This window comes from Neofelis nebulosa, chromosome 1 (genome assembly GCF_028018385.1).
Source record: "Neofelis nebulosa isolate mNeoNeb1 chromosome 1, mNeoNeb1.pri, whole genome shotgun sequence".
In the NCBI taxonomy this organism is placed as follows: Eukaryota; Metazoa; Chordata; class Mammalia; order Carnivora; family Felidae; genus Neofelis; species Neofelis nebulosa.
Window position 1 is genome coordinate 173168028 of NC_080782.1, and position 25814 is coordinate 173193841.

General features: G+C 50.5%; 1 protein-coding gene across 7 annotated transcripts in view; it reads right to left on the reverse strand.

Moving 5' to 3' along the window:
• Positions 1 to 7122: 7122 nt before the first annotated feature.
• Positions 7123 to 25814, reverse strand: part of UBAC2 (UBA domain containing 2) — a 266972-nt gene continuing 248280 nt past the window's right edge. For 3 of the 7 annotated variants that reach the window (XM_058744171.1, XM_058744145.1, XM_058744193.1), the window contains 2 exons: positions 18945 to 19030; positions 16148 to 17313 (listed from right to left, as the gene is read on the reverse strand). In XM_058744171.1, coding sequence (XP_058600154.1) covers positions 17268 to 17313; positions 18945 to 19030 — 132 coding nt within the window. In that variant the 3' untranslated portion in view covers positions 16148 to 17267. The other 4 variants (XM_058744182.1, XM_058744155.1, XM_058744205.1 and 1 more) reach the window with 4 other exon arrangements.

A 25814-nucleotide genomic window follows, 5' to 3' on the forward strand; every position in this document is an offset into this window, starting at 1 on the left:
GAAACACGGACTATCAACCAGGCTGGGGGCTCAGTGCCCTTAGAAGAGAATAAGGTCTAATGACTCACCGGCTTTGAGACTTTATCTAGGGAGGGGGGCAGGACTGAGGGCCTGAAGCTTATATAATTTGAGGGGTGGGTTCTTTAAGAAAAAGAATACAGGGGAATAAATACAAAATTAGGTACAGAGTCTTGGATGGTTAGGTGGGGGCCCCAGAGCTTGAACTTGACAGCTTCAGGATGTAGCACCTCTCATGGACTGAAATAAAGAACAGGGGGCTCCTGGGCCTCTGAAGGTGGGGGGGGGGGGAGAGAATTTGCATAATAAATGCAGAAAAGACCAAAAGAACGAGGCTTCGAGTTTGGGGACGCAAATGTTGTAAAGAGCAACAGTGCCCCTCCCTCCGAGGCAGAATTTGTAAAAGCTTAAAGTTAACATTCACAAAACGCCAAGGTTTCCCCGGAAATGTCAGAAAGCTCTGGGGACGCACCCGAGCTCCGGACCTGGGGGCGCGCGGGTTCGGACGGAGAGGAGTGACAGGGGCGCGGGCGCCGGGCTCCCTGTGCGGACCAACCTCGTCCCCATTACCCGTGCGGCGGGGACACGACAAAGCCCGGGAAAGCGCACGGGTTTCTCACTAGCTGAATGCCTGTGTGGAAGCGCTTATCCAAGGGAGCGTTGTTGACAGGCGATCCAGACGAACCTTTCATTGCACCTTCCCGACTTGAGAGCGACTTGCGGCGCGTTTGGACTGGGGCGATTTGCGCAGGGCCCTGCTCGGCGGCGCGTCAGCCGCCCCCGCCCATCCCTAGGGTCCCCGCCCCCAAGCCGCAGCAGGGTCTCTCCGCGGAGTCGTCAGTCCCTATCCCACAGTGACCTTCCGCTCCCGATGCGCCGCTTCGTGCATCTCGCAGTTTCTGACGTCTGGGGCACGTGTCTCTCCTCCGCCTCCAGTCTCGGGCTCTGCTCTCTGGAAGGGGTGTTACTTGTCACCTGGGCCGGGCGCTCCTGAGCCCGGCTGTGGCTGAGCCCCCTTGTCGCTGTCCCCCCACAGTGCAGGGCGCCTCCACCTGTAAGGAGAGGTGGTGCTCAGTCCGTTCTCACTGGTTTAGGCCACGAGGATAATTCCTCTCTTGCAGTCGGATACACTGCACCCCATCAAGAGGCCCCAGGTGGGGCGGGGGGCGCTCAGGGCACAGTTCAGGGTTGCTTTTCCTCCATTCTGCCTCGGTGTCTGGCTCCACTGGGCTCCGAGCAAGGAGGACACTCAGCTTTTGAGTTACCCTCGGACACGATGGCCGTGTGACCCTCCGGACAGACAGGTCCGGGCATAGATGTCACCCTGGGGACACGACGGCCAAGTGCTCAGTGGAGGCGCTTCTGGCCTGCTGAGGTAGGGAGTGGGGGTGGGGGGTTACCACAGGCCTAAAGAATTTGGAACTCTGCCCTTGGGGTCCTGTGCATTCACCATGCAAGAGCTCCCCTGAGAGCCCCCCCCCCCCCATGTTGAGTAGATCCCAGCTGCCCACAGTGTGTGCCCACACCTGGCTGGAGTGCAAAGCTTCCATTTCCACGCTGTTTGCACTAACCCACACTTATCAAAGCGGGGGGAGGAGGCGGCAAGAGGGGGCCTGGCTAGCCAGCAGTGTGATGAGGCGGTGGGAGCTTGGTAACTAGGAGGCCTCCTCCTTGGAGACCGGCTGCCCAGACCTGCCTGACTTCGGCCCTTTCTAGTCCTTCTTGCCATTCTCTGGAGTTTCTCATAACCGGTCCGCCCTGACACCGGGCTTCTCAGCTCCAAACTGCTCAGGTGGTTTACTGGGGCACATGGAAGCAGGACGAAGGCACAGCCAGAGGGCACTGGGGAATAAAACAAGATCAGAAAGGAGGACCAGGGTTGAGAGATGCAGTGGCAAAGAGGCGGGGACAATGGGTGGGGGGAGGGAGCCGGGCTGAGATGCACCTTTGGTTTGCAAAGCCAGCCACAGGTGGACAGGGATGGCTTGCTCTTCAGAGGTGGTTTACTAAGTGGGACATGTGAGTTCTGAGGGCTGGACTCGCCAGGGGTGCTCCCAGGCCAGGCTCTGAGTGGGAATCCTGAGCTCAGGGAGTCAGGAGGGCAAAGTGTCCTGTTGAGGACTCCTACCCTCACCTGGGCCTCCTTTTCCTGTCTGTAAACATTGGGACCCCAGCACCTATCACATGGGGTTATTACTGGTGGGGGGTGGGGGAGGTCCACGAACCAACTCATGTGTAAATCACTTAAAACTAAAGAGATGGAAGGTACATGGGCAGCCCTGTCGGCTAGGTGACCGACCTCAACTCACGTCAGGATCTCACCGTTTGGGGGGTCAAGCCCCTCGTCGGGCTGTGTGCTGACATCTCAGAGCCTGGAGCCTGCTTCAGATCCTGTGTCTCCCTCTGTCTCTGCCCCTCCCACTCTCATGCTCTTGCTCTCTCTCTCTCTCTCTCTCACAAAAATAAATATTAAAAAAAAGAAAAAAGCTAAAGAGATGATTTAAAATGAAAATGGACTGTGGCCACTGCAGTGTTCTAAGTGGGCTGGCACAAGTCACAGTAGTGGGGATATACGTCCCATCATTACTGGGGCTGGAAGGTTGCAATGCCTAGGTCACATCCTGCTCCCTAGTGCAGTGGTTCTCAAAGTGTGGTCTCTGGACCAGCAGCACCTACAGCCTTGTTAGAAATGCACATTCTCAGGCCCCACCCCAGACCCACCAAAGCAGCCCCTCTATGGCAGGGGCCCAGCACTGTGTGTCTGAACAAACTCTCTGGGCAATCTCCCCCCACCCCCCTCCCGGGAGACTTCAGGCGTCATCCTTCTTGCCCACAGTGTTACTTTGCTAAAGCTACTGTTACAAAGTACCATCAACTGGGTGGATTAAAACAACAGAAACTTACCCTCTCACCCTTCTACAGGCTAAAAGCCCCAAACTGGTAGGGCTGGTTCCTTCTGAGCCTGTGGGGGAGAATCTGTTCCAGCCTCTCCCCAGCTTCTGGGGGCTATCTGGCGATATTTGGGGGTTCTTGGCTTGTAAAGCATCACCCAGATCTCTGTCTCCATTTCCACGTGGCATTCTCCTGGTACGTCTCTGTCTTTACTGAGGTCTTTTCATAAGGACACCAGTCATCTTGGGTTAGGCCTACCCTAATGACCTCATTCATTTTACCTGGATTATACCTGCCAAGAACCTGCTGCCAATTGTGGTCACATACCCAGGTACTGGGACTTCATCCTATACTCGTGGGAGAACAAAATTCAACCTGTAACACCCATTTCTGAACACCCCTGTTTCCAGACTCTTCTGAGCCCCACCTCCATCCCTAACTTCTCCCCAGCTCTAAGCCCTCACACTCACTGTGAAGGTGAGGTTCGGCAGAAGGGGTGAGAGGGTCCTGTTTTAAACCCCCATTGGAGTTTAGCTATCATGGTTTATTTTCCAGGCCCTATCAGGATAACCCCATGCCAAGATGGAAACATCAGAGTCTCCTCACCCTCCACATGGGAGGCCAGTCCAGAGTATGCCAGGAGGCCCAGGGCAGCCCTGAAGGTCAAGGCCCTGTGATAAGGTCACCGGGTCCCATTCCCTGGGGGTGGACAAAGGGTGTCCAACCAGCAGAGGTGTGCAGGGGTTTCTGCCACTGGGTGGAGGGTTTCATGATGACTTCTAGGAATCTTAATCACTTGACATTTTAAGGGGGAAGAGCAGAGTTTCGTAAATCAAGTTTGTAGATACCCAAATGTTCCTATGGCCTCTTGGCTTTCTCCAGAAAACATGTTTTCACTGAGAATCACATTTCCTTGGGATTTTGCTGCATACCACAAGTTACCCACGATTTGGCTTTCACTACAGTTTTCTTTCTCACTTCACCAAGTGACTGTGTACGGGACAGACACGGAGACTGAGAAGCTCGTCTGGCGGGTGAGGGTTGTGGGCAGCTGGGCTCAGGGCCAGGCCTCGGCCCCCTCAGACACCCCAACCCTGTAGTGCACAAGTCAGATCACACTTCAGGCCATAGGAATCCCTCGTGACATGGATGTCCTGGTTCCTCTGTAACCACTGAAGTCTCAAAAGCCTTGTTTTCTAATGCCAAAGGTCTACACCACCTTCCTGTACCCACATTCTTTGATCCCAAGAGGCCCTGAGATGTGTTCTGTTGCCTTAACAGCCCTGCAATGGCTGTGGGAGGCGGTCTGTCCTCGGGAGGCAAGGAACCCTCTGTTTGCTAATGCCTGACATTATTCCCTTTGCTAGGCTGCACATAGGGGGTGAACTGCTGGAAACTTTGCCAGAAAGTCCCAGTAAACACTCATCAGCTGAATCCACAAGTGACTTCTCTCCCAGCACACGGAGATGATGGTGAGCCCGTGCAGAAAGGGCAGGCTGTTGGGAGTGGGGCGGTGGGGAGGCGTCTGGGAGGCTCAGTCGGTTAAGCATCCAACTCTTGATTTCGGCTCAGGTCATGATCTCACAGTCTGTGGGTTCAAGCCCCACAAGAAACGGCAGGGGACACCCCACTTCTGCAGTGAGTTCCAATTCTGTCTCTGGGCCAGTACTCCGCTTCATTAGTTCACACATTTATCAAGTATTAGCCCAGGGGAATATGGGGACATGGCCCTTCAACCTCATGGATTGTGTAGACCAGCAGGTGCCCACACAACTGCAATCAGACGACGACAGGAGAATGTGTTCAGTGTTAAGTGGAGACTCAGACAATGGGAGAAGAGAATGGGGAGGCTGTCTGGGAGGGCTCCCAGGTTTGGGGCTGGAAGATCAGACGGATGGTGGTATCATTCCCGATAGGGAATCTGGGGTAAGATATAGTGTGGGGGTGGGAGAAGGTGGGCAGGCATATGGAGGTGTCCAGTACAGAGCAGGACATATGAGGCCTGAGGCCGAGAAGACAGATTTAGGGAGATTTGGGAGGCCTGAGGTGGACAATATTCTTAGAGTTGAGGGAGGCTGTTGTACAACGTAGGCTTTATTACTGTTCAGGAATGGTGGGGCTGACAGGTCAGCAGACGCTTGCCATTGAAAAGCTAGTTACGTACGGTTCCCAAGAGGAGGGGGTGCGAGGCCACATGCAGATGCACCGGTGTGTGTGTGGGGGTCAGGGGTCAGAGGGAACAAGGGGAAAAGAAGCAGGAGCCTTTGCTGTGCTTCCCAGAGGCACAGTAAGGAGATTTGGGACAGGCCAGCTTGAATCACCATGCATCTGATTGTGGCCCTGCAGGGTGATGCCAGGGCCCAGAGTGGCCAGAAGCCAGATGCTAGCAGGCTGAGGAGGTGGGGTCAGCAGGTGTCCAAGCATGCCTCAAGAGACTGGTCTCTAAGGATGAATTGGAAGATGGGGTAGGGAATGAGGGATGGGATTTTTGTTTAAACATTTATCACTCTTTTTGTTGTTGCTGTTATTTGTTTTTGAGAGAGAGAGAGAGAGAGAGAGAGCAGAGGAGGGGCAGAGAGAGAGGGAGAGAGAGAGTCCCAAGCAGGCTCTGCACTGAGAGCAGGTGAGCCCGATGTGGGGCTCAAATTCACAAACTGTGAGATCATGACCTGAGCTGAAATCAAGAGTCAGACGCTCAACTGAGCCACCCAGGTGCCTTGGGATTTTTTTTTTTGGGGGGGTAATCATAGAGAAATTGTTATGGTTTCAGTCTCGAAAAGGAAGGAGTCAGAGAAGAGGCTGAAGGTGAGGACACACAGAAGGAAGAAGACAGTGGAGAAAGTCTCTGGTGACCATTTTAAAACAAAACCTTTTTTCAGGAGGAGAGAAGGACGGGGTTTGGAGGCACAGGCACAGATGGTTTCCAGGTTCATGGGAACAGCTCTTGACTAAGGTCGGCCAGTGCAGTCACATGACATTAAAGATGCCAGAATCTTCAGCATCCAGTCAAAATCAGGTGGTAGCTTATTATTAGTATCATAACACATGAAGAATATTCCACAAATATGCTATTTCACAGTTTAGGAAGCAGGTCCACACTCCCATGGGGACTGCCAGCCAAAGCAACCCTCTGAGGTGCCTGGAGCTGGGCAGGTAACACTCTCACTGCATGGGAAGGCCATGGCCATTGGCAGTCACACAGCTGATGGGGCCCGCTGAGTCCCGCCTGGAAAGGCCGCATTTCTTACACACTGGGCTGCCTCTGCAGCGTATTTGTTGGCCCAGTTATAACCAAGCTGGGAAGCAATGGCTGCCCCAGCGATCATCGTCATGGAGTGGAGTATGGAGGGTCATGTCGTCAGCAGTAGCATCCTTCATTCTGTCCTTGAGAAATTTGTTATGGGATGATTTGCATCCAGCCAGAATTCATGGTGAGGTCCCAACCTCCAAATGGGACTGCATTTGGAGACAGAGTCTTTATTTTTATTTTTTTTAATGTTTATTTATTTTTGAGAAAGAGAGACAGTGGGGGAGGGGCAGAAAGAGAGGGAGAGAGAGAGAATCCCAAGCAGGCTCCAGTGCAGAGCCCGACGTGGGGCTTGATCCCACCAACTGTCAGATCACGACCTGAGGCGAAACCAAGAGTCGGACGTTTAACTGACTGAGCCACCCAGGCGCCTCTGAGACAGTCTTTAAAATGAGGTCGTTTGGGGCACCTGGGTGGCTCAGTCGGTTGGGTGGCCAACTTCGGCTCAGGTCATGATCTCGCGGTCCATGAGTTTGAGCCCCGCGTCGGGCTCTGTGCTGACAGCTCGGAGCCTGGAGCCTGTTTCAGATTCTATGTCTCCCTCTCTCTGACCCTCCCCCATTCATGCTCTGTCTCTCTCTGTCTCAAAAATAAATAAATGTTAAAAAATAAAAATAAAAAAAAATAAAATGAGGTCGTTAGAATAGGCCCTAATCCAACAGACTGGTGTCCTTATAAGATGAAATTGGGACACAGGAACACACAGAAGCAAGACCACTCAAAGACACAGAAGGTGGCCGTCTGCAAGCCAAGGAGAGAGGCCTCAGAAGAAACCAACCTAGCTCACCTCTTGGTCTCAGACTCCCAGTCTCCAAACTGTGAGGACAAAACTTTTGTTGTTTAAGCTGCCCCAGTCTGTGGTACTTTGCTACGGCAGCCCCAGAAGACTCATATGGTATTTTTAACCTTTCTACTCGATTTCAGGAAAGGATATGGATCCTGCTCTTTTCTGCAAACTTCACACCTCCTACCACCTGTTGAAAGAAAAGGAGAAGCCCAAATACAGCAAATGTTATTTTTCCCACTTATTTTTTTTAGGCACCTCTAAGAGCTAACAATGTGTCACATCTGATGTGAGCATGGCGTTTATGCCGGAGAGTGAGCCTGCTTTTGCGTCTCGCAGGGCCGATGACACGCAGTGTGAGGTTAACTGGCGGCTGGAGCTGGAGGAGGTGCAGGCACCACACACAGTACCGTCTGCTCACATTCTCTCCCTGGGTCAAGTGGATGTCCCGGATTTACTGAGAAGCTTTCATGCAGAGCCCCTGCTCATCCTACAGCCTAAAGATTATGTTTCCGACGCCCAACTGCCCTACTCCTTTAAGCACTTCTGCGGAAGTCTATTAATCTTATCTGTTGTTTTATCCATGCACTCATCTTTTATATTTGCAGAGTTCTGGTACGTGTGTGGGGATGTGACTGAGAAGGGGAAAGGTAACCACCGTAGCCTCTGATGTCACCTGCCCGGGCAGAGCTGGTGGAACCGGCTTCCACTTGGCTAGAAGAGGAGAGAGGCCAAGGACCCGGAGGCACCTTCCTTGGGAAGTGCAGTCTTGAGAGCTCTGTTACCTCCACCCTTATGGCAAAAGCCCACCACAGCTGGTGGGGACAAAGGGGACTCGTCAGATGGGGACCTCATGAGGTGCGGGTTCCATGCCTGCTGGGCCCCAAGGAGCCTTGGTGAGTCACTGGCAGTTCTGGAACCTGGTTTCATGTGCAAACAGAGAACATCAGTCACGATGATCACTGATGTCCTTCCAGCTCCGAGATCTGTGTGATTTCTGTATCCGAGACTTTAAGATGGGTAAGTGCAGCCTGGTTTTCCATGAGTTCATGGGTTTTGCTGTATCTTTAGGGGTTTTCTGTGTGTGTTCTATGTGGGTGGCTTGACTTTGATCACCTGTTTAGCCTCTGGCTGGTGTCTACTTCCTCATCTAGGAAAAGAGTGAATGGTGTGGGGCCGGGCTCACACAATGCTGGGGACAGAAACCTGAAGAAAGAGGGGAGGGGACGGCAGGTGGCGGAGCCAGGGAGAACAAGATAGGGATGTGGGCTCAGGAGCTAACAAGTCAGCTACCGTGCAGCCGTGAGGACGTCCTGCCTTGAACCCCATGTGGGAGGCAGGGAGACCAGGCACGCTGCTCCCCGGGGCCCAGCAAGATCTTGGTGTTGGAGCTGGTGAGACGCTGTTACTCATTCAGTGAGGCCAGGGCAGTGGGGTGCGGGCAGGCATCTAAGAAGCAGAATAAGAAATCAGGGACAGAGGCCCCTCAACATCCTAATGCTGCCTTTTGGGGGACCTCTTTGGTGACTCTCCCTTATCTGAATGACTTTCTGCACTGTTCGCGGTGATTGTAGCTATGATGGAAATTCTCTCGGCAGATTGCACTCAGCTTGGGGGAAGCGTGGGTCTGAGGGTCGCCCACACCACACGTGTGCCAGTGGCCGGTGGCCTCTCCTAGCCCCTGTTCCTATGTCCCCAGTGGTGTGTCATGCTCACAGAGACACAGCTGTGGTTGTTCCCAAAGCTTCGCGTGTCAGTTGTTATTGAAATTAAATAATTTAAGTAATTATTATGTAAACTGATAAAGTACACAGGTGAAAAGAGCTTTATTTATATGTTTGTTTGTTTGTTTATTTATTTATTTATTTATTTATTTATTTATTTATTTATTTAACAGAGGGAGAGAGAGAGAGAGAGGCAGAGAGGGAGAGAGAGAGAGAGAGAGAGAGAGAGAGAGAATCCCATACAGCCTCCACACTGTCAGCACAGAGCCTAACGTGGGGCTCAAACTCATGAACCATGAGATCGTGACCTGAGCTAAAGTCGGATGCTTAACCAATTGAGCCACCCAGGCACCCCAAGATTTTTTCACTCTTATTTTTTTAATTTTAATTTTTTTATGTGTGAGACAGAGAGAGAGTGAGGGTGAGAGGGGCAAAGGGAGAGAGAGAATTTTTTTTAATGTGTATTTATTTTTGAGAGAGAGACAGAGCATGAGCAGGGGAGAGGCAGAGAGAGAGGGAGATACATGTCTGAAGCAGGCTCCAGGCTCTGAGCTGTTAGCACAGAGCCCAACGCGGGGCTTGAACCCATGAACCGTGAGATCATGACCTGGGCCGAAGTCAGACACTCAACCGACTTAGCCACCCAGGTGCCCCGGGAGAGAGAGACTCTTAAGCAGGCCCCACATTTGTGGAATCGGGGCTCAATCTCACAACTGTGAGACCATGACCTGATTGGAAATCAAGAGTCAGACGCTCAACTGACTGAGCCACCCAGGCACCCCAGGAGCTGTTTTTATAAGAACTAAGTGCAATGCTTTGGAAAGTTTCATGGATGTAAACTGCTAACAGAACCAAATCTGCTGTAAAAATAGGTGTGAGTGTGACAACTACGAGACATCAGAAAAATGTAAAAACCCAGGATGAAATGCACTCCTCTCTGATTGCTTCACTGAGTTCCCATGCTAGCTGTGATAGAGATCCAAAGTGGGACCTGTAATCCGTGCAATATGGGTGTGGATTTTGAAAGGTACAAGCTTCTAATCAGCACAACTATCATTAAAAATAAAAAGGCCTTAGCTCCAGCAACACCAGAAGATTGATGAATTAATTACACTGTCATGCTCTAACTTAAAGTATTTAATATATGGGTTCTATATACATATACATGGGCATATATATTCACATCCAACATTAACTGAGTTAGTACCAGTCCCCAGCTTAAGGTAGGAGAGCTTCTGGGGCGCCTGGGTGGCTCAGTTCATTAAGCGTCTGACTCTTTATTTTGGCTTGTGTCGTGATCTCATGGTTTCTGAGTTTGGGCCCCACATGGGGCTCTGCACTGACAGCTCAGAGCCTGGTTAGGATTCTCTTTCTCCCTCTCTCTGCCCCTCCCCCACTCCCACTGTCTCTCTCTCCCTCTCTCTCTCTCAAAATAAATAAACGTAAAAAAAAAAAAAAAAGACAGGTGGGCACCTGGGTGGCTCGGTTGGTTAAGCATCTGACTTTGGCTCAGGTCATGATCTTGTGGTTCATCGGTTTGGGCCCCGGCTCCAGATTCTGTGCTGACAGCTCAGAGCCTAGAGCCTGCTTCAGATTCTGTGTCTCCCTCTTTCTCTGCTCTTTCCCCCATCGTGCTCTGTTTCTCAAAAGTAAATAAATGTGAAAAAAAAAAAGAGATAAGAGAGCTTCTGCCATGTGCCGTTTCTATTAAAGATAGTGGCCATTCTTTTAGAGGCTAGAGATTTATTTTATTTTATTTTATTTTATTTTATTTTATTTTATTATATTTTTATTTTATTTTATTTACGTGAATAAATTAAGCAATATATCCTTTTTTAAGATTAGAAAAATAATTTTTTAAGTTTATTTAGACAGAGAGAGACTGTGGGTGCATGTGAGCGGTGGGAAAGGCGGGGGCGGGGGGAGAATCTCAAGCAAGCTCCACACTGTCAGGGCAGAGCTGATGCAGGGGCTCGAACCCACAAACCATGAGATCATGACCTGAGCCGAAACCAAGAGTTGGACCCCCAACAGACTGAGCCACCCTAAGACTGAGCCAGGTGCCCTAAGACTGTAGTTTTAAGTCATCTCTATATCCAGCATGGGGCTCCAACTTACAAGCCTGAGATCAAGAGTCACCTGCTCCACTGACTGAGCCCGCCAGGCGCCACCTTATTGTGTCCTCTCTCACTCACTCACTCACTCACTCACCCATTGGATGCCTGGCGCATGCGAGGAAAGCACAGCTTTTGCCCACAGGGGACTTATTACGGTTATTCCAGCCCTTGCAGGGAGGCACCCAGCAGAGAATCACTGGCGGTAGCAGAATCGCTGGTTAGCTGTCAGGTACACCAGGAGCATCTCTTAGCTCGGCTTCTAGGAGGGTCCCCTTAGAGGGCTGGGCCTGTGCTGAATGCTGCCTCCTGTTCTGTCAGGTGCTGGCTACGGGTCCCTGGCCCCTGACGCCAGGCCTGAGGAACCAGCCCCTCCCTTAGTCCCAGCAGATCCGTACCCTGCACCTCCATGAGGTGGAAGGCTCTAGACCCCATGTGGCTGCAGCATATGCAAGGATCAAGGTGGGTTAATTTCCACCCGAACCACAAGCCCAGGCTGGACATCACAGTCCAGGGGTGGCCTGGGTCTGGTGCTCCTTAAGGACATCTCTACCAGCTTTGGGCAGGAGGGATAAGGTTTGAGCCCATGCAGGAATCTCCTGGAAAGCATCAGAATTCCTGGGTGAGTCCTGAGGAAATGCTGTGCTCTGCACCCAGCCCCAGCAGGGGCTTGGCCAGAAGTGTCCTCATGGTAATGAGGGTGGGGGTGTGTGAGAAGTTCCCTTGGTGCTGTTCCTCTGGGCTGCAGCCACACTCCACTGGCGGGGGCACTCCCAATGTAGGGGTGCACTAAGCCTCCTTGTCTGAACCCCCAGAAGTCTGCAAGCCCTGAAGAGGGATGCAAGATTTGTTTGGAGGGTTTGAACTTCGTATCGAGGATTTTATAATACAGAGGTGTACATATAACAGCATCTATGTAAGATGTTAAAAACAGACCCTCCTTTGCTCCATACCTTCTCCACTTCCTTCCCCTGCCCCCAAAATAATGATAACCCCCGAATTTGTTTCTATCATTTTGGAGTGGTTTTGAACTCTGAATTTAGAAATGTCGTAAGTATTTAACATGGCTCCTCATACAAACAATCAGGATCAAGAGGCTGGGAGTGGGTATTTGGCTCTATTTGTTGTTCTGTTCACATTCAGCCTGTCTCTTCCCAGACGGGAAAAGGGCTGGCCTTGGCCTGCTGGCTTTTCCAAGTATTTCCTTGACTTTTTTTTGCTTAAACAAAATAAGTGCGCTTCCTCCTTTTAAACAGGTGCTCAAGGCAGAGGCGGATGTGGACATCACATTCATCTTTGTGCAGATTTAAACACAACCTGGTCCCCACCTGCTGAGGAAGCAACATCTTAGCCACCACACCCCCTGGTGTGCAGATGTGGCCTGTTCTGGAAAGACTTCTGTGATTCTTGCAGCTTTATGCATATGAAAGACGGGTTAGTTCATAGGGACAGAAACAAGGGTTTTACAAGATCTGCACACATAGTAGGAGGCCGGACAGTTTTCAGATATAATGCAGCACTTCTGTCGAACATCATTACAAAATCTCACAATAAAACCTCTATACAAACAGCTGTTGAGACAGCAAAAGAGCAAAACCGACCACGGTCCCCTGCGAACAGGATGACAGAAAAGTCAGCTAGCTGGGCTGTTGGGGCACCTGGGGGCACAGCACATCTCTGAAGGTGCAGGGGGGACAGGAGAGGAGCTAGGAGCTGGGACCCCCTTTCCCACCGTGAAACAGCCCCTCAGCTTTGGTGTTCCCTGTGGCTTTCTGATACATTCTCCTCTTTACAGCCCAGCCTAGCGAGGAATTACCTGACATCTGCACTCTCAGTACTTAATTCAAGTGCTAAATTTAGAATAAGTCTCTAGAGACTGGCACCACAGGAAATCACAGCCTCTGTTTAAAGATTCCAAAGGCATCAGGAGTGCCTGGGTGGCTCAGTCGGTTAAGTGTCCGACTCTTGACTTTGGCTCAGGTCATGATGTCATGGTTCCTGAGTTGGAGCCCTGACTCCGCCTCTGTGCTGATAGCTCGGAGCCTCCTTAGGATTCTCTCTCTCTGCTCCTACCCTGCTCTCTCTCTCTCTTGCTCACTCTCAGACTAAATCAACTTAAAAAAATGTTAAAAAAAAAAAAGATCTCAAAGGCATCAAATCCAGTCTGCCACTTGGGTTCCACCTGGCCACCATGGAAAAGATAGCACACTCAGCTTTGCTGGTGGAAGCCACGTCAGCCGGGGCACTGAAGACTGAGCAAAGTGGCAGAAATCCGACTGAATGGGGTTCTCACATGCCTGGGCTGAGCACTGGGGATTGTGGAGGTTTTCTCTGGTGTGAACCACTGTGGGTGGCTGGGTTACCCTGCAATCTTTTTGCTGATGCTCCTTTTGCAGCAGCCAAGTGGAAGCCCTGGGATGTCTGGGTCCGGCCACGGCAGGGGGCAGGGTGGGGTGGGGTGGGGGGAATAGGGGGGTGGAGGGCGATACCCTCCTGGACAGCCTTGGAGCAGTCCCAGGGTCCCTAAGGCACTCTTGTATTTGGGTGAGAACCAGGGCGGGTCAGGGACCCCTGTGCCCTACGCCTTCTCGGGAGCGGCCTGCTCTCTCTGCCCTCTCCCGCCAAGTCTCTCCTTAGACCTCAGGGCAGCTCAGAACAGAGAGAAAGGGCACAGTGTGGGTTGGCCTGAAGGTACTACGAGGGGCGGTGTGTGCTGCTAGTTCCTGGGACCGTCTGAATTTGTCTAAATCTCTCAGGGCTCTGAAACTCCCACGACATATGGGGTCAGCAGACCAAAACACTGCAGCTGATCAGCAAAAGTGGCCAACAAGCCTTTATCCACCTCTGGTTGGCCCCACGTCATCCACTCTCCTCAAGCTCCCGGCCCCTCGCCTTCCTGCTTTATTAAGAAGCCAGAAACTAGCACTTGAACTTCTTCACCTTTGCTCAAAGTTTATAACTCACCTCTAACTTCCTTAACTATCTCTGGTTCTGGAGGACAGAAGCCTTCTTCTTCGTTCCCAAGGCCAACCTCTCTTCACAGTTCTGATTATACCCCTTCCAGGGCCTACAGCTCCGGTCTCTCATCACCAATTTGGTTACCTTGACCCACAAGCTAACCCAGGAACAGTGTCCCTGCCCTGTCTCCTCCCTCCACACATTTCCCGGACCAGTGCACACAGCCGACCTCTGCTCTCTCTCCTGTTCTCTGTTCCAGCTCTTGTTGCTGGCATCCGCCATCGCTGTGCTGACACTAACCCCCCTTTCCCTGCAGCACTGCAGATGGGCCCCCTATGCTCACCTCCTCCACTAGAAATGCAGGAAACTAACCCTCTTCTTTCCTCTCTCCATATTCTGTCACCTGCCTTCCTCTGTGATCCCCAGAGCAGGACTCCGGATCTTTCCCCTCTTTCCAGATTCATTTTTCACATCTGGTGCCCACTCTTCCAGCCCCCAGGCTCCCAAGCCTTGTCTTGAAATCCCAACTCTACTGGGGCACAGCCATTTAGCTAGTGTGGGTTCTCCATGAGATAGCAAGCAGGTTAGCAAATTCACATGATTCTGGTAAGTCTTCTTACATGAGAGACTGAAGTTTGGGAACTAAAATTTTAGTCTGAGCCAGAGGCAATTTTGATATTCTTGGTCTGTCCCTTTACAAACACACTACAGGGGTTAGGGGATTCTGAAAAATAAACTTTGATTCTCCCAAATTAAATATCACTTCAGCTACCTGAGTAAAACAAAACAAAACAAAACAAAACAAAAAAACAAAAAAAAAAACCCAAAAACCCCTCAAGTTTATGATTCAGACCCTGTCATTTGCACTTGAGAAGCACTGTGGCAGAAATCTATACTCAGGGACTCAAAGTTCTAGGTGCTACTGTGGAATGCGTGCATTCACAATTTTATGCTCAATTTCCTTGAAATTATTTTCCTTTTGGAATCCCAAACCAGGTCCAAGCTGATGAATCAGAACTCCAAAGGCAGAGTCTCCTTAATTTGAGGAAGAGGGCGGGGGGGTTCACAACAGACAACAACTTTTTCCTTCTTCCTCTTGTCAAGTGGAACTGGCTTACTTGAAAATGAGGCCCGATCTGTTGCTGCCATTTGCACAAAGTCAAGTGTCTACATGAACTTTTCTAGACGTCAGGAAACCAAGCCAACGGCTCGCTGATGCCCCCGCCTGGCACGCGTCACTATGCATCAAACACAAAAGGTTTCTCTTTGCGGGGGTGGGGGGTTGGGGGGGCGTCCCATCAGCCCCAAAGATTTCTGGGGGTCTTGACAGGATGCGGGGTATTTTTGGGTATTCAAACCTGCAACCGGTGGCTGTTGGGTCAAAATCTGCAGGAAGCAGCAGTGGGCCAGCGATGGGAACTCCAGCCAGGTCAAGGGGACGTGCCCAAGACTGAAGAGTCGGATGTGTGTGGGGTTGGGGAGTGGTCGGGATCGGGATGATCTGGGGGGTGGTGACTAGGAAGGTGGCAAAGGCCGGGCAGTCATATGAAAAGGATGGAAGCTAATGGAAACTTGGCAACTACAGGCAGCTGGTAAAGAGGCTGGAAGTCAGGAAAAGCCTGAGGGGGTCTCCCAGCTCTGCCAGTTAGGTGCAGGGCTGTGGCCACACGGCCAGCACTGCCTCAATTTACACTAAATTATACTTCCTGCTGTGGAAGGGTGCTTGGGCTCCTTGGGCAGGATGAGGGTCTCTGAGGTGTGATCACCTCTGCTTGAGGCCTCACACTGGGCTCCTCCCCGTGGGGCTCTCTGCCCCCATCCTCTGTGAGATGCATGGAGAAGCCTCAGGTGAGTGAGCACTACGCCGGTGGTTTGGTGTGACTTTGCTCAGTGCTGTTTGAGAAAAGGGGCATCGAAGATGGCGGATCTCTGGACGCGGGGCACTGTCTCCTGGGACCCCTGCACCGGAAGGTCAGGGGTGGATCCAGATGGGCTCAGAGGTTAGTACTTGCATACACCTCTGTGCTGGGAGCCACTGGCCTGGAATGCAGCTGCAGATGCCCGCTGCCGTCCCTTCAAGCTGACAAGAGACACTTGGAACCACCTGGGCTCCCAAGTCATCCCAACTCCCCGTTCTGAGCAGCCTGATGCCCTAACAAGCCTACGGATGAGGCCTCACGGGGCCAGCGTTACAGGAACAAAGGGGCCTTTTCTCTCACTTCCAAAGAAAAAAAAAGCACCCAAATCTTCTGAAGAATGATGAGCATTGGCAAAAAAAATGTTTTATATTTGATAAATTACACAGCTTAGGACAAAGATTTAGGTAAGTCGAATAAAAAATACCGCAAAGTAAAACACATTAAAAACTTTATTATAAGTATTACACTTGTCCAAATTTGCATCAATTTGATACATTTCTGCTCATTTTGCAGAACGTAGGAGTCACACAATTGCCTTTCCCACCTCTGCCTCCCTTCGGCCTGGGCCCGTGTCCTCCGCTGTGTGCCCTGCCTGCAGCGGAAGTCCTGATGTGCCTGGGCCGGGGAGGACGCGCCTCCAGCGCAGTGGGCCCTGTGGCTGTTCCAGGGCTGAGCCCCTGCTCTCTCCATCCTGTTTCCACGTCCAGCCTGAGAGGCTAACTGTAGATGTTCTGAGCAAAAGGAACCCCAGCTAAGTTTCACAGAGTTTTCCAGAACCTTGAATCAGTACTTGATGATCATTATTTCTTAATGGAGGTGAGGGAAAGGGAGTTGGAAAGATTCCCTGGACTGAAATGGGCCGGAACAGTGTGGATAGGGTTTGGTTCTCTGTTTCTCCCTTCACACTCAGGCCTGGCCAAGACTGTGTGCAGCAGACATGCCCTGCTCACCCCCTAGGAAAGGTGGACACCAGACAGCCACTGAGGCTTGAAAGCAAATTTGAGGAAAAAAACAGTGATGAGAAAAAGTCCATAAGGAATATTTTGCCATGTTCTTCCTGAATAACATTCCCCTTTGTCCAGTGGTAGCATTTATGATCGGATATAATGTAGGAGGATCCATTATAGTAAAAAGAATATTACAGTAACTTCCCATCAGCGGTGCTATTCAATTGCTTACAGAAACCTGCAACTTTAATGTATTTTAAACACATCAGGAATGAGTGATGATTTTCCAAACTAAGGAAAATGCCCAATAAAAAAATACAGAAAATACATGCTAGTTTAATGGCAAACTTATTTTCGATACTCTTTTAACAGCAGTGATCTTGGAATTAAGGGAGGAGCAGCGGGGACCGCCCTTTGCCCACGAGAACATGGGAGACCGTCAGCGCCAGAGAGCGTGACCTCAGGCTGATTCAGTAGCGGGGCCGGTGCCCGCCCGCTGTGGGCGGCAGCTTGGCCAGTCTGTGTGTCGCTGCCCAGGACCCTCAGTGCTGCAGCAGGAAGTTGGTAGCCACATTCAGGTCATTATTTGAAGCTCTCAGGGCTTCTAAAGCATCACCCCTGGAAAATCCCATCTCCATGAGCCTCGCAACCTGAAAACAAACAAAACCAGAAACCTGATGAGGCTGAGGACCCTGCTACTAATCCATCAGCCCCCCAGGTGTTCTTCAGGAGAGTTTTGCAGAGAAGGTTAAAAAAAAAAAACAACCCTAATTTTCATTTCAGTGTGAAATAGGATTAAAAAAATTTTTTTTAACAGGCACATTTTAAAGTGCTTAACGTACGGCTAATAAGTGTAAGTGTAATTATCTCATTTAACTCTCATTTGAGAGACCAGGAATGAGTCTCCAAGGGTCAAGCGACCCGCCAGGACCAGCAGAGGGTGGACGAGCCCGTGGGGTGTGGCCTGGAAACCCAGTCTGCACAGCAGCCCTGCTCACACGACTCTGCACGCCCTTTCAGCGTCAGGTGGGATTCCCGCGAACAACTTCTCCAAGTCACGTTTCCTTGTGCGTGTGAACAATCGCTTAGTTGAACATTAATTTCTGATGCTGGCAGACACCGATGACAAAAATGTGTGTAGGTTCTTGGAATCACACGGCCAGGGAAGGAAAACCTGCCATGTGAGGTGCAGCATTTGCTAAGGTCCTGGCTGCGGGGGCTCTCCAGGCAGCAGCCGTGCGCACCGGGAGGTGAAGCCTGGGGCAGAACCAGGGGGAAGGACGTAGCGAAAGTCACCAAGGGTAGGATGAGGCTTGCATTTTCGTGACCACAAATCCTGAATCTGTAAACACAGAGGTTTCCTGCACTTTCAACATAGGATTTCCATGAAGCAGGCAGTGCCACTGAAATTTAGGCATAACCTATTTTCCCATTTACAAATGTATTATAAATAGATCTATGACGCCAGACCAGCCAAAGGAAGCTATTCTTTGTACGTATGTTGAAACATACTTTTGTAAGTTTTGTAACACATGTTGAGATTTTCCCCACGTGTGGGTTAAAGAGGCTCTTGTGGACTGAGGACTTGGTCACCACTTCTGATCCTTCCTGTAGAAAATAGTGCCCTTGGTGCAAAGTGTACGGAAAACGCCTGATGCTGCGGGGGTCAGGGTGGGTTGTGGGCAGGGCTGGGGGAAAGGAGTGAGGAGGAGGCCGGGGCCGGGGGGGGGGGGGGGGGGGGGAGGGGGGAGGGAGGAAGGTGGGGAGCCCAGTGGGTGGCAGGGGAGGAGATGGGAGTAAGCTCTCTGCCCTGCCCACACCCAGACCCCTCGTCCCTCAAGGAGCCTCAGGGAGACAGATGCTAACCGAGCTGAGCAGAGGCAGACATGCAGGCAACACTTCTGAGAGGCGGGTTCTAGCTCGTGTTTTCCAAACCGAGGCTGTGATCCCTCACGAATGCGTCATGAACACTCAGTGGGTTAAGAGGAGCATTAAAAAATGTATGCAGCAAGGGCCCTCCTTCCAGAAAGCTTCCTTTCCGTTCTCCACACGCACACACGTGTCTGCTGCAGGCATCTCTTGCTGTGGGCTGTGGTGAGACACCTGACAGCTGTTTTCTGAAGGGACGCTCGGTGCCTGGGAAAAAGGCCGTCACATGTGGGAGACCCACTCCCCGGGCTGGGGGACAGTGTGGACAGAACGGCAAGAATCTTCTGCTTTCATTTCCTGCTCAAGGAAAGAACCACCTTTCCCAGAGTATCACAAACACTCCCTCACTTACTGGCCAAGATGGACAGTTCTTCCTCCACAGAAGCAGAATCTGCCTCTCGCTGTCATCCGTGGGACTTCAAAGGTCCTAATTTCACCCTTTCAAGTAACAGAAAACAATCCTAGCCCCTTTCCTGGGTGAAGCACTTTGAAGGTCTGAAGGCCGTCCTCCCCCATCTTTCTTGCTCCAGGCCAGTGCCCCAGCTCCTGGTCTGGCTCAGGTGCCGTGGAACCCTCTCCTGCCTTTACTGCCAGGGTCCCTCTACCAGAAGGCTCTTTTCCTCTGCCCTTGGCCTCGGCAGCTCCTCTTCATCCACTGACTCTGGGGGCACCTGGCCCTTTCCCATTCTCCCAGACCAGAAGGAAGCCCAGACAAAAAGTTCTGTGGCTCCACTGACCTGTGTCCTGGGCTCCTTGTCACTGTGTTGTGAGTCTCCTGAGAACAGGGGCCGGGGCTGCTTTCTTCATTCCTGTGCTCCAGGATCCATCTCTGTCCAGTGAAGTGCCCCACCCCCCCACCGCTCTCCCGTTGCTGCTGTACTGTGCTCGCAGCCCTTGTCACAGCAGTGGAACACTTCGGTAGCGTGCACACGTGTGTATGGGCATGTGCCTGTGCTCGTGTGCATAACCACACCATCCCAGTGTGGCCAGTTACCCTGACGCCTACTGAAAACACTCCCTGGGCTTCTCAAATCCTACTCTGTAAGTTTATATTTGATCTTCTGGGTTTAGGACTGCACACATCTGTTAAATTCCCTCTGGTCATTTTCTAGCCAACCAAAACGAAATTTCAGTTTATTTATTTTTAATTTATTATTATTTTTTTAATGTTTATTTATCTTTGAGAGACAGAGTGAGTGTGAGCAGGGGAGGGACAGAGAGAGGGAGACACAGAATCCGAAGCAGGCTCCAGGCTCTGAGCTGTCAGCACAGAGCCCGATGCAGGGCTCGAACCCATGAACCATTGTGATCATAACCTGGGCTGAAGTTGGATGCTTAACCAACAGAGCCACCCAGACACCCCTAATTTCAGTTTCAATTCTGTTGTCTCCTAGGTTATTCAGATCCCTCAAAATTTTATCACCCCCGAACTGGAGTAGCAAACCTCTATAATGTCCCCGTCAAATGACTGATGAAAATGTCAAGCAGGCAAAAATCAAAGGTAGGGCCCCAAACTCACTACAGACCTTTCTATTCAAGTGGCTGACCAACTTTTTTTTTGGTCTTTTCAGAGATTTTTAACTGGTTTAAAGCCCACTTCATATTATTATCCATTCCACATGTCACCAATGTATCTCTTACAGTCGTCAGATGTCTTGATGACATCCTGTGTGAGCAGGAGTAGGGTGGTGTCGACAGACCACAACACTCTTCTTAACACTCAAGTCATCTGATGCTCTATTTTAGGCTCTGCCAGACGTGAAACATCAATTTTGCCATTTGATTATGAGGATCCACATTTTCCTCTTTCCTTGGGGGGATTTCAAACAGTATGACCCGCCCTGCTTTCTCTACCCCGAGCAGCATACTTGAGGACCTGGGCTGGGCACACGTCAAATCCAGGTGATCCTTCCTAGGTCATTTTCTGGACTGAAATAACCTTTAATGACGTTTATTCCAGTAACTGACAGTTAAGAACCACTATCTTTAGTGGAACTAATGTGGCCCAGGAGGAGGTGGGCAGCTCCACCTGCCTTCTCTCTGTTACCACAAACACGATGCTACCACCCAGCAATGTGGCGGTCCTTAACGACTTCAGTTTGGCTCACGCGACATTCACGATCACCGCTTTGTCACCGTTAGTGCTTCAAGCACAGCTAAAGACTGGCTGCTTCTTGGCACCTCGCCAGCAGGAATAAAAGTATCTATCTGCCAAATCGTGATTCATACCAGAGCTGATGGCGTGTGAGCCAGACCCCCACTGCCAGAAGGTGAGGGTGCTAGGCCACAACTTCCAGCTGGTGCTTGAGTCTTCCCTCCATGGACTCTGAATTTGGCTTGGAGGCTGATGATGGGCTGGCCACATAGGCCACCAAGGCACAGCTCCAGCATGGGCTGCACCACCTTGGAGGGGACCCCTCAGGCCTTCGACGGCCGGGTCGTGTCCTACGTACATACGCGATGTCGGTGTGGAGAAGCCTTCTCTGCACGTGAGGCTTCCTCCCGAGTTCACTCAGTCTCTCAGAAACGAACAACCACACGTGCACCATTGCTGGTTTTGGCAACTGGGCCGTGTTTTTCACAGGTTTTGCTGAGAAGCGTGTTTGCTGTACTTAGAAGCTTGCGGCAGGCCGCTGGCTGTCCATCCTCTGGAGGCCGGCAACCGTGCCCCTCTAGCCAAAGCTGGCTTTCTGCATTGTTTAGGGGTGAGAAGAAAAGTGTGACTGCAGAATTTTCACGGCGGAACCACCTGGTGCTTTAACCAGATGAAAAAACAAAGTAGAAATAATGTTAACAATTCTTTTTAAAAACTGAACAATTACACTAAGAAAGTGTATCTGTATTGAGAGGGCACCTGTTGGGATGAGCACTGGGTGTTGTATGGAAACCAATTTGACAATAAATTTCATATATTAAAAAAAAAAAAAAAAAGAAAGTGTATCTGTACGTTTCCTCTGGTGTCCCAAATAGTAAACATCTAAGGAAAAATGAAATTGTATGCTTGGGCTTAGGAATGTGGACAATAATCAGCCAGAAAAGACGAGAAGCAGAGAGACAGCAGGTTCAACAGGTGTTTTCTAACTGCTGGCATCTCTCAGTGGAGGCTGCCTGGAAGGGGGCTGTGCACCCCACTGCTGTCCTTTCTTGGGAGCTGGTTCAAAGCTCACATCCAGATATAAGAACTGGAGCCGAACTGGGGATCTCCAGCTCCCCTGGGTGGCAGAACAATCTCGTTGTCATGTAACAATTGTAACAATGCAGCCTTTACTTGTCGCGGACTTATAGTTCCCTGTGCGGAGAAGCCCAACTTGCCCAGTGCTAGCGCACTCTGTCATTGTCTCTGTGTGAAGGTTGCATTAGCACGTGAAGCATGAACTCCTGTGCTCAAATGGCAGAAAGAGAAAACCGAGACCTATGCAGACCTGTGGTCAGATGCACAAATACACACAGGCTTCCCAAAGTGCCCAATTCCTTCAAAGAAAAACACAGAGGAGGCTGGCAGCCATTTTAGATGTTACCCAAGTGCCAGAGAGTCATCCCAGCCACCACTGCTGGGAGGAGTGAGCCTGTCAGTGGGCAGGGAGAGTCTGAGCTCTGGGCTCAGGCCCCCATACGCCATGTATTCACCACGTGAGTCAGGTGGGCCACTACACCGTGGGCTCTCAGTGCTCCCACAGTCTGGCGATAAGAGACGTGAGTGAAGGACCTGGCCTGGTCGCCTGGTAGCTGGCGCCTGACAGGTGCTCAGTGAGCACGGCCCCCTGTCATAATTCTCACCCTGCTGAAGACTGACTGGCCCAGGTGTGCGAGTCCTTCCCTGTGACCCTTGCGGCCTCAGTTCAGAGGTTCCCACAGCCTGACAAAACCACCCCTGGCTTTGGTTTTCAGCATTCACTTGAGCTGCTTTCACTTTACTTGCTTTATATCCTTTGTTGGTCGAAACACTGATGTGTGTTTTACAATGATCAAGCGGATGCGTGTTCTCAGGGAGCCCCAGCGAGCACTGAGCGGCTGGAAGGAGAGTGTTGGGCAGAAAATCGGCCCTCCCGGGACGCTCAGTCAAACACGGGGTTCAAGGTGAAATTCGCCCTCATGTACACATCCTGCCACAGTTAAACACAGCCACGCTTAAAACCAACGCCAGAATGATTTGTTACATATTTCCAGTGTTTAAATGGCACATGCAAGAACTGGCCTAAGAAAACTAACATGGTGAGCCCAGATGAAGTAGAAAAGATAGGAAAAATCTTTTCTTAAAAGGTGAGCATAAAATTCTAAAAGCCCACATTATTTTAGTGACTCTTAGAAAACTTTATATTTGTATACATTCTAGCAAATATTCAGCTGTGATGATTATATAAATAATGGTATTTACAGATACTCAGTTCACCTCCCTCCCCATCCAAGGCATATATATTAGCCACATAACACATCAAATCACACTGGAAACCTAATTTCTTTCCTCTACAGGCTGTTTCTTGTCTTTTCAGTTCAGCTCTTGGAATGAGAGCCATCTGTTACCTGATCAGATAGAACGTCCATGGGAAGAGAAAAGTCCATGGTCTTGACTATAAGATAAAAATACAAAAACACCTCCTGATCGGTTTAAGTCAAGTTGTGGACAGTATAGGAATGTCATTCATTCACCGAACGTTCACAGACTCCCCGAGGGTCTGTGTGAAGTATCCGCGGTGAGCTGGGATGAGTGATTTCCGTGTTGCCTGTCTTCCCCGGCAGGCAGACGGTGAGCTCTGTGGGGGCTGGGACTGTGCCTGCTGTGTCCCCCACCTGACACAGAGCCTGGCACTAAGAACGTGCCCAGCAGTGGCTAGAGAAGGAGTTTCAGTTTAGTGATGTAAGTTCTTTAAGTAACTGACCGTCTGCTGGGGGAAGACCACCAATAAACAGCTTGGAGCCGGAATGATAAAGCTGGTAAAACACTCAGGACGCTGCACACACCCGCTGCCACCATGAGACCTGCAGATGCACACCTGGTGTCTCAGTCAGTCTCGGACTGGCTGGCTTTGCAGTGGTCTGTCTGGGAAACTTACCAAAAAAAAAAAAAAAAGGGCCCATAGAATTTTCTGAAAAGCATTTCTTTCAACATTCCTTCTCCATCTTGGAGCACAGTTAAGTCCCCTCCTTCTGCTCATGCATCACAGGGAATCTTCTGTCTAAACATTCTCACCACAGAACATCAGAATAGAGTTCATCTGGGTTTCTAGTCTAAACAAAATAATCCTTTTCTCTATTTGCTTTAAACAGTAATTGGGTTATAACATGCAGAGTGTTAGGCCCTCCTGTCTCCCACATCCCTCATTCATAAAAACAGAAGGTGCCTGAGTGTAACCCCAGATGCCTGTCTTCTGTAACTGAAGACTTGGCTTTCTAGAGGAAGGTTCAGAGGTATCTCTGCATAAGGGTCGGCAATGAGGGGCGGGCACTGGAATTCTAGCCTAGCCGTGTGGCACATCCGCCCAGCGACCTGTGACTCTGCTGGCAGCTCTTGGTCAAGGGCCCGTGGCCCCCCGTGTGCCAGCCCCACACAAGGCAGGGAACGCGGACAGGAGCAGGTGCCGCAGGTGAGCTCTCCCACCACCGATGGCAGTGCTCTGAAGACAGACAAGGCAGAATGAGTTTTTCCTAGAATACGTTTTCCAAAGAAAGACCCTGTTGAATAAGAAAAGAAACCTATAGGCATGGAAATAAATCCCTATCAGTTTTCCTTTCCTTAGAAAAAACAAAAAACAAAAATAAAAAACAAAAAACAATCCTCGATGATTTGGGACATGTGGGCCTCCGATCTCGAGGTAATTCTCACTCAAGAAAATAAATGAAGTCCTACTTTGCCTTCTACCGACGATGCAACTACTCTCTGGCACCAGTGAATCAGGATGTTCATCCCAATGAAACATGGCAATTCCTCTCAGTGACATACTCCTCTTGTTTTGTTCAAGTGAAGACTGTGGTTTTCTTTAACTTCCCTTTAGCTAAGGGTGTCAAAAACAAACGGTTTTTGGGTTCTACTTCCCAAATTCTGACGCTTGCAGGAAGTGATGCCCACCTGAATGATGCCCGCCCCAATCCTACGCTGGTTGCCCCCTCACGGCACAACACCATCTGGGCCACACGCAGGCCCTGACGGGAGGAGCACCCCAGCAGAAGTCTTGGGGATGTGGCTCACCCTTCCCTCCCCTTCATTATAACAACCATGTTGCCGCTCAGGGCAAGCTGACTCTCCTACCTCATGGCTTCCCCACTGCAAGTGCACGGTCAGGTCACCTGTGGTTCAGTGTGCTTCTCTCCCCTGGATACCTGGCCATTCCCCTCCTCCTCAGAAATGCTGAACCCCTTTGATCACACACATTGGGGGAGTGGATGGTTTCTGGTTATTTTATGCTCCTGTCTGGCTACAGGCTGCTCAGAGGCCCCTTATTTTTGCATTTCTGCTTTGCTCAGGCTTTGGTACTGAGAAGGCCCTCACAACAGACTGGATGAGCTCCACTGCTTATATCTTTTAGAAGACACAGCAGAATGAGGCACCCCCCCCCCCCCCGGAGTTGGTTATTTGACTGCCACACAATATTTCATTCTAACACAGTTAGCTTTGCTATTCTCTGAGAAAACCTATTTCCAGCCTACAGATGGAAAAGTCTGACATAATACCACTCTCACACCTTCACGTTTAGCCCTGCTCTAACCACGGTCGGGCACCTTCTGTGTGTCAGGCTCCGTGTGGCATGGGAAACAGGAAGAGATGGGATTAGCCCTCATGGAGCTCGCCATCACCAGGGAAATAAAAGCTGAGTCACTGCTGGACCAATTCCCAACTCACAATTATAAATACACAGAAGTACAAAGTGTACCCCAAAATACATACATGTTAGTGAGGGGGAACTGTTTGTTATCAGGTGAGTTTTTATGGTGACAGTGGTGAAGATTCTGGAGAAGGGAAGAGAGAAGAAAACCTCACTAAGATTAAGATTCTCCTGACTAAATGCATTTTGCTATTTATCAGCTAAGACTGAAAGTGTTCTGTGTGCTGAAGGCCATTCTCTCTCTAGTTGGGTCAATGAATATTTTGGACGACATGAGTGGAATCCACAGGACGGGCCTCACGTATTATCAACTTACTAAGCAAGAGTCTCATAAGCACTCATAAGCATATTTCCTGGGCAGGGATGGAATAAGTTACATTATGGTTATAATACGCCCCTTCCTC